The sequence below is a fragment of the Nanorana parkeri genome, unplaced genomic scaffold (genome assembly GCF_000935625.1).
Source record: "Nanorana parkeri isolate BGI_ZX_2015 unplaced genomic scaffold, ASM93562v1 scaffold213, whole genome shotgun sequence".
NCBI lineage: Eukaryota > Metazoa > Chordata > Amphibia > Anura > Dicroglossidae > Nanorana > Nanorana parkeri.
The window spans coordinates 1,069,412-1,077,922 of record NW_017306481.1 but is presented as its reverse complement, the minus strand read 5'-3'; the positions used below and the strand labels follow the sequence as shown (position 1 = coordinate 1,077,922).

Genomic DNA, 8,511 nt, shown 5'->3' with positions numbered 1-8,511 from the left:
GTCACCTGGACAGAAGTGAATGCTCCCCAGTATGGTCACCAACATCAATTTAACCTGATAGGTGTCCACTTCTCTGCAAGCAAAGTAAAAAAAAAAAAAAATGATATATCATTATTTTTATTGTTGTTTGTCCCCGATTGCAGGGATTTGGCCTTACTTGTGGTTTTGAATAAGTAAAATAAAAAGGTGATTTCTCCTGTACTGCAAAACGGCAACAGCGTTTCTAACCCTTCCCCGCCAGTCTCGATTTATAAATGGAAGGAAAGTTCGTGTTGCTCCTAGAAACTTTTTCTTCATGTCCTTTGTCATATTACATCAAATAAAGGAAAGGAGAGAGCACCTGACTGATTGCTGTGGGCAACTAGAACTGTCAAAATCAGACTGTTTTATGCGCAGGGCTCTTCCTGAGGTCTTCAAATATTCACAAGCCCATCGATTTACTAGCCCCTATAGAAGTCACTGCACCACTGGGTACCTGGTAGGATAAACAATGGCTCACAAAATGGCTGGTTCATGTTGCTTGAGCAAACAAGGAGCCATTTTAGTTCAGATTGCTAGCCAATTCTTTACCAAATTGTGCATAAGGTAGACCTTCAAAAAATTTGGCTCATAGCTATCCGCCATTATTTGCTGAATAAAGTAAAGTATTTGATCTAAAAACAGTTATAAAAAAAAAAAATTTGAAGCGGAATTAGATCTAATAATTCAGAATCTGAACATCAAAGAGGTCACAAACTCCTTCGCTGTCATCCAAGTTGAAATTGTAGTCATCTCCTGGAGTGGGAGAAAGCCGCAGCAAAGGGAACACTGAGATAAAAAGATAAACACAGAATATTAGATTCATGTGCAGCAGAGTCCAGCAGATTGTTACAGAATAGCACAAAGCGGGTATTTTATGACATTACTTGTTTTCTGCAACATGAATGGGTGGATTTGTAACCTCTTCCGCCCTGCGTACAGCATAGGAAATTCCACATGATACATACACCACATTCACAAAAATGATAATAGTCAACACCTACCATCGGAGGACATTAGCTCATCAATTAAGTCGCCACTTATCTGACCTAAAAAAAAAAAAAAAAAAAAAAAAAAAAGAATTATGGTGGATTTGTAACCTCTTCCGCCCTGCGTACAGCATAGGAAATTCCACATGATACATACACCACATTCACAAAAATGATAATAGTCAACACCTACCATCGGAGGACATTAGCTCATCAATTAAGTCGCCACTTATCTGACCTAAAAAAAAAAAAAAAAAAAAAAAAAAAATGGATTAGTACTAAAAACTGTACAAGAAAACATATCGGGTAGGTGAAAGATCAGTACACAGAAGAGCTGTGCATGGCTTCTACATGTTCCCCTAAAAAAGGCATGTTGCTATAATCTCCCACAAAACCGCTATGGTAATGGGAGATTAGGAGGCCAGATAATGGAACCTGTTAGGTGTGGAACACAGTAAATGGGTAAATGAGGTTGGCTCAAAAGAAACTTCATTCTACAGGGCTCCTCAAAGTTCATCCAAAACAAGAATAAAAGTGGTTTGTATGTCAGTTACGCAGTTTTCCCATACTTTACCAATTCTGACCATCACCAGATCCTATCTGAGGCAACTAGAGAATGGAGAGGTCATTTAAGGAAATAGTGAATCACAGCTTTGCTGCAAGCAGCCTTTAGAAGTATAAAATGTATCCAGCATATATGAGGAAAGTTTTAACTACCATGACTGTCCAATTTCCACAATATAAAATTGTATTGCTGATCAGCAATTGTTCCAATGTTCACCTCCCAATCCATTTTTAAAACCCTAGCCAGTTTATCCTTTTGTGGAGATTTTCCTTTATTTCCTGTCCTGGATACAAACACAGAAATCCTCTCCAAAGTAGATGAAATTCCCCTCTGTTGGCCAGACAAGATTTTCCCCACCTCCTGTAATATTTGTGATTTTCCATCATATTTTGTCATAGTAACAATGATCATCAGGACCCACAGGGTAAATCTACCTAGTGGGGACACCAATAAAAACTTAACCGTTCTAACCTTCCCTACCCTATTCCCCCCCAAAAAATGTATATGCAACATTCATTTTACAAATAGTCTTTGTTCCAATGTAATGAGAATGTGTTACATACATATACATGCAATTGTACGGATTTCTCTGTTGAATATAAGCAGCACTAAATGCAACATATTCCAAGACCATTCCACCCCCAAGAACATTCTACTCTGAACATTTAATCCAAAGAAAAAAGCCTAAATACATTTAATCAGAAAACTATGTGAAGAACGTTTGATTTTGATCCACGCGCACAACAGCTACAGCTTTATACAATGCAGAAAGCATTCCTCAGGGCCCATTCACATTATGTGTTAACGTGTTGCTTTAAAGTGGCATTAAACCACCTTTTTTTAAAGTTTGTATGCAAAGAAGGCACACATGATCATGATATGGTATGCAGATCCGTTGTTCATTGTTGTATCAAATCCTCCTCCTCTAGTGGGTCTGGAATTGCTCCCCCCCACCCAAGCGGTTACTGTGGAGACACCCATGTGTGCATTCATACACGTACTCAGCCTTTAGGCAGGCCGCAGCCCTCTTCTCAACCCCTCCCCCAAACAGATTAATTGATGGCAGAAGGAGCCTATAGTTAATCTGCGCTCATTATCTTTCCCCCGAAAAAAGGAAGTTCAGAGAATCGCTTCAGGGACCAGCGGCAGTGACACGGGTAAGTGTGGAGGGATGTGGGACACAAGGTACTGGGTATCGTTTACCTTAATGCAAAGAATGTGTGCCGCCCCAACAGGGGCATAGAATATGAGATGCATAGCCTCAGTTAATATTAGCATTGTTATATAGGTTAGAATTTATATATAGTGTGATTTGCCTAACTATTTTCTCATAGCTAAATTCATGTGTTATCCTATGCTGCCATCTAGTGGCCTTTTGTTGTAACAAACATGTTTTCTGTAATTATTCCTCATGTGACGATGTATTTTTCCCCAAGTGTATGTAGCCCCACCCTTCTTCCTGTGTGCAGTACTTCCTGTGTCATGGCACAGCTAGCAGCCACATGTATCAGGACACACATATAATCTGCCCAGTACGGAGGAAAGGCATCATTTTCTGACCGCACAATACTATCACCGTTCAACTGCTGTTCCTATCATCTGCTGTAAAGAATAAACACCTCTTTTGAATGAATCGGTATTGACGAGTTCAGCTATCTGACGAGGATTGTCCGCAGTGAGTATATCTGCTTATACAGGCCAGGCATAGAGGTCTCAGCAAGGGATATATTTCGCTATCACAACGATCGGAGTCAGAATAGAATGCATTAGGTAAATAGCGACCAGCTTTTAATACTACTTTAAGGCAGGTAATTAAAAACAATGGGCTGCCAAAATGTGGAAATGCTTACGAAAATTAACGTAGTTTACCATAGTGCATTGTGGCAAGCTGCACTGCATGTGCAATGCCTAATGCATTTCGGTGCCATTTAAAAAGACATGGCACCACAACAGCAATGCATGTAATGTGCATCTTACAACACAGATTTAAATAAGCCCTAAAACTAATGAGCGATTGCTGGTAAACTCACAAAACGAATATACATGCAGTTTCGTTGGACATAGCCACGCAAATGTTTTATACAGCAACACTAGAAGTGGATACACAGTCCGATACATTGTCCATAGCTGGGTCAGCAGTGGAATAGTCTGAAAGCCCAGAGAGGTGGTATAAATATTCAATAACATTCTTACATTACATTTAGTGGATGGTTTGATAGAAACTGTGTAAAGCTGTGAAATAAAAAATCGTACCTTCTTGGTCATCCATTTTTGTTATGTCAAAAGAATTTGGTTTGAGGATATTGCTGACATCCAGGGGAAGCAGCGGTGGTTGGTAATCACTGGAGCTGGCAGTAGTCTGGGTTAAATCTGACGTTAGGGATGGATACAATAATGAATCTGGCAGTTCTGAAAAGTTACTTGCAGAAGTAGTGCTCTCCTGTGTATTAACACCTACAAAGAGGATAAAATTACAATGAACATTTGAAACATCATTCCTAAAAAAGGCCAGCACACAAAAACCTATCGGGGCCCTTAAACCATCCCCGCAGTAAAAGAAGGTTACACTGTTCGGGCCGCCCCCCCAATGCTGGCAGGAGGGCACAGGAAGCAGTGGCCTGGTGTAGTAGCCAGTCTGCTATTGCAAATTGAAGAAAAAAAAAAAAAAAAGTGGGAAAAAGTCATTTTCAGTTTCGGCCTGACCAATTCTGCTGCGGGAGGCGCTTTGCAGTGCCATTCATTTCAATGGCACCCCAAATGCGCCTCCCACTCACAGTGCAAGTACTGCGATGCTGTGCATGCAGTTTTATTACAAAGTAAACTGTAACACTCCATTTGTGCATTTCATTTTAAATTAAGGATGTTCTTTATTAAATTTTTTATAATCGATTAAATTGAAGTAAAAAAAAAAAAAAAAGCCAACTATTCGATTATGACAATAATCATTAGTTACAGCCCTATGCAGTTGCCTTACTCCCATCTTCCGCCTGTGGCGCCCAGGAGAGGGTGACATCACACCAGCAAGATCCTGGGGAATACAGAGCAGCCGAAATCTTAAGATGCTCTTGCAGTGGACTGGAGAATCTTCGTGAGATCCCGTCTGTTCTCCATTCCCCAGAATCTTTCCAGGACAGCAAGGAGAAAAATTGGGGTAAGGCAAGTAGAACTTTAAACCTGAAAAAACTACTAACATTAAGCGATTTTCAAAAGGGGCCAGGATATTAACCCTTTTGCTGCCAGCGTATGCCATACATTGCTGGCAGTGGACCCCTTTAAACAGACCCAGCAGGACTCTGTTTACATGTGTAAAGCTGACTGCGGGCTTCACACTGGAAACGATCACTGTGGCTGAGCTGCCCCCAGATTGCTTCCAGGGGCCGGTGTAGTGCACATCTCACCCAACACCTTGCTTCCTGGGCTCCGCTGCCCTTCTGCTTGGGCACATCGCCAATGCCCAAGAGGACCAGGAAGAGGAAAAGATTGTAAGTAAAATGAAAATATGTATGTTTAGCTAATGAACGCAAGATGATTTCATGCCAGCATGCAGAGCTCTATACTGATGTGAATGTTAAAGTAAAGGTCCACAGTCTGAATCCCATTAATGACTTCAAGGACACACGATACAGAACGCCAATAGATTTTCTATGCCTACTCCCAATCTATACAACAGCCATGTGTGTATTTTCATAGATACACTTTAGGTAAAAATGTAAGAGAAGTTAAATATAAAATTGTTTACATTGTACCAATACGATCTGCTGTAATTTACACACAAGCACAACGTAGGGAAATACAAACTTATCAGCCAGTTTTATAGGAAGGCCCAACATGTACAGCAAATTGAATGCCTAATTGTCAGCCAATATGGCAAAATGTCAGGAGCCTAGGAGGACAACAGGCATGCTATTAAAGATGAACTCTAGGAAAAAAACCCCAAAAACCGGTCATTTAATTATGTCCATGAAGGTTCTCATTCATCCAGTTCACGGTGTATCAAGTTGCCTTGACTTATTTTTTTACAGATTTAAATATGTTCCTCAATAGCCACAAAGGATCAACCTTGTGTTTACCAAAATGTTTTTTAAAGCCCGGTTATGTCCTTGTAAAAGTAGCAGTGACATCACTATGCTGTATATAGCCTGTGCAGGGAGCAGAGCTGTGGGAGAGGCCCAGCAGACCCACCTACTACAGGCTGCGTGTAGAAAACTGAAGGGGGCGGAGACAAGACCACAAGGAGAGAGCACAGCAGTGACTGGTCAATATTACAGGAAGCTCCTGCATAGAGGTAAAGTTTCACACTGGATTACTGTGCAGATCCGGAATACACAAAGCTCACCAACATGTATGCAAGACTACACATGAATATGCTATTGGTATAATATACATATCCCACAGTTCAGAGACGATTCTATACCAAAATATCGTCCTGTACGTACAAATACAATTACTTACTTGTGCTAGACTGTGATAAATTGTTATTCTGCATTTCTTCTGTCTGGGGATCTTGGGTGGGCGGTTTCCTGGAACTGCTGGACGTGTCAGACTGTGTGTGGGGCTGCGTGACGTCGTCAGGCGGGGGCACCGGGAAAGCAACAGGCTTTGATGTGCTAGATTCCTTATTGATCAGAAGCACATTAATTGGCCCAGAACTGCTCTTCAAACTGATCTGGTACTTTTTTTGCCCATTTTGGCCCTGCAAAAAAAAAATAAAAAAAAATGCATTAGTATTCTGCTGATGGTCACGAGAAAACAAAAAACATTTTCTCCATTTCTGTAACAAAGCACAACAAGTATATATTATGTTCAGATTGTTCCATTTTAAAATCCCCATGTCAGGAAAAAAAAATAAAAACCCACGATGCTTTGTGTTCCACTGCTGGGTATTAATTTACATTCAATCTTCTGTTCAACTCAGACAGCGAGTCTGGATATTTCGCCATTGTCTGTTGATTAAATATACTGATGTAGCTCAACTGAAAGCAGTGAAAGTACATCATCCATCTCACTCACAAAACACATTACAAGCAATGTTACAGGGCAAGGCCGCAGATGAAAAGCTCCGACAAGGAAGCGAGATCAGACCACTTCCCTCTTCCAGTGATCGTTGCCTGCAAACTTTAAAGGACCCATACGTCTTTCATCTCAGCATAGGTTTTTAACACATTGAAAAACAAACTACAACAGGGAAGACAAGGAGCCATCAGCCACCAGGTGGTAGTGTTCTGATAGCATAAAAAAGGTGGAAGAAATGGACCTAAGGGATGCAAAAAGCCATAGCTCCCCCCGGCCCCTTTTGGATAGAGCAGGGGAAGTTAAAAGAACTCCAGGAATTTTTTTTAATTAACCCTTGCAGTGAGGCTACCCTTGCACTTAAGAGTCAAGTGCTCGTTTGTGTCTAGATGCTAAAATAACAGTTATACTCACTCGAAGCTCCGAGCCGGCCAGTTGTCACAGCGCTCCCTCCAGCCTGTGATATACTGAGAGCGCTGCAGCCAGGATGGATCATGACAATACTGTGGAGATCCACTCAGCTGTGAGTGACACCTGGCTCCGCCTATCTAGAGGCAGAGCCAACTGTGCCCGCCCCCTCTCCCATCCATTCCTAGTCAGCGCTGGAGGATCTGAGCAGGAAGCAGAGACTGACAGTCACCGCAAGGAGATGACCGGAGAGTGAGTGAGCAACGTTATGTGTTCGCTCACTTCCCGACCTATAGAGCCGACGTGTGACAGTTTCATTGTCACACGTCGGCTTGAACTATGAGGTTGAGTGAAAATCACTCACCTCATAGTTCCCCCTTTAATGTTAGTCTATGGCGATTCGGATGTAAACAGACCTGCGTCTGTCTAGGTCTGAAAAACAAAAATGGAACAGAGTTTGTTTTGGGGACCAGAACAGGATGGATCTGAAGTAATTGGAAGTAAACAGACACAATATTTAATGTACTGTACACCTATGGAAAAGCAGCTATGGTAGTTCAGGGCATAAAGTGTGCTAGAACTACAGTTCACCTCCCCGGTCAACAAATGATGCTTCTGCATTTTACTGCATCTATGGAGGAACAGCGTTGTCACCCTAGAACAGAAAGCGTGTCAGGACTACAGAGCTCGGTAATTCAGAGGTAACCTGGGCATGGTTGATCATACTGCTTGAGAGAACATTGCAGAATGCAGACAGCATTGGATTTCTGACACGATCAGAATGCATTTCTTTGCACTTATTGAACATATATAACAAAAGTGCTTTCAGTAAAATATTCGACTAAAAAGACAAAAAAAAAAAAAACACGACATTCATTGTTCAGGTTTACATACACTTTAAAACAAGTAACCTCTTACCATTTCTGGAATGGGAACTTCTAGCTGCGTACCAGAAGGAGCCTGAACTGCCAACAGCGTGTCATCTAGGCAACAAACATAAAAACACAGAAAACATGTTCAATGCATTCTAAACAAGTGTAGCTAACTTTATTAAATATGGATAGTACTGAAGAGCTTGGCTGAAAACCCTGCAGGCCCAAAGTAAATGATTAAAATCTATCTCCGGGCAACAAGTGAAAACTGCTAATGCAATGCTACAAGGAAAATGCAGCCCATTCAATTTACTTTCAGCAAAGTTTTGTCATTTAGAACAACCAGAGAGAAAAGGCCTGGGGCTGGCCCGCTCCACCACTGCTGGAAAATAGGATTTTTGTACTAAATGTAAAATCCTTCTCTCGGCATTCATTGAAGGACACAGCGGAGATCTTCATCTCTCACTAATGGAGTTATTCCACCTACAGGAATGGACGCTAGGCACAAAAAAAAGGCAAAGCACAGCCCAGAAGAAGCAGCTTTTTTTTTGCCTAGCGTCTAGGAGTATGGACCTAGTACCCTATGTGGAAAAGGGAACCATGCTTTAACATTATAGTGCAAGTTGCACAACATTTACCCCGCCCCCCC

General features: G+C 41.5%; 1 protein-coding gene across 2 annotated transcripts in view; it reads right to left on the bottom strand.

Moving 5' to 3' along the window:
• Nucleotides 1-695: 695 nt before the first annotated feature.
• E2F5 (E2F transcription factor 5) overlaps nt 696-8,511 on the bottom strand; it is a 20,285-nt gene continuing 12,469 nt past the window's right edge. Inside the window, exons 5-9 of one of the 2 annotated variants that reach the window (XM_018555767.1) lie at nt 7,909-7,973; nt 6,025-6,265; nt 3,826-4,026; nt 1,023-1,067; nt 696-807 (exon numbers count right to left, since the gene is read on the bottom strand). In XM_018555767.1, coding sequence (XP_018411269.1) covers nt 698-807; nt 1,023-1,067; nt 3,826-4,026; nt 6,025-6,265; nt 7,909-7,973 — 662 coding nt within the window. In that variant the 3' untranslated portion in view covers nt 696-697. Of the gene's footprint in view, nt 808-1,022; nt 1,068-1,200; nt 1,246-3,825; nt 4,027-6,024; nt 6,266-7,908; nt 7,974-8,511 lie in introns of both variants that reach the window. The other variant, XM_018555766.1, reaches the window with a different exon arrangement.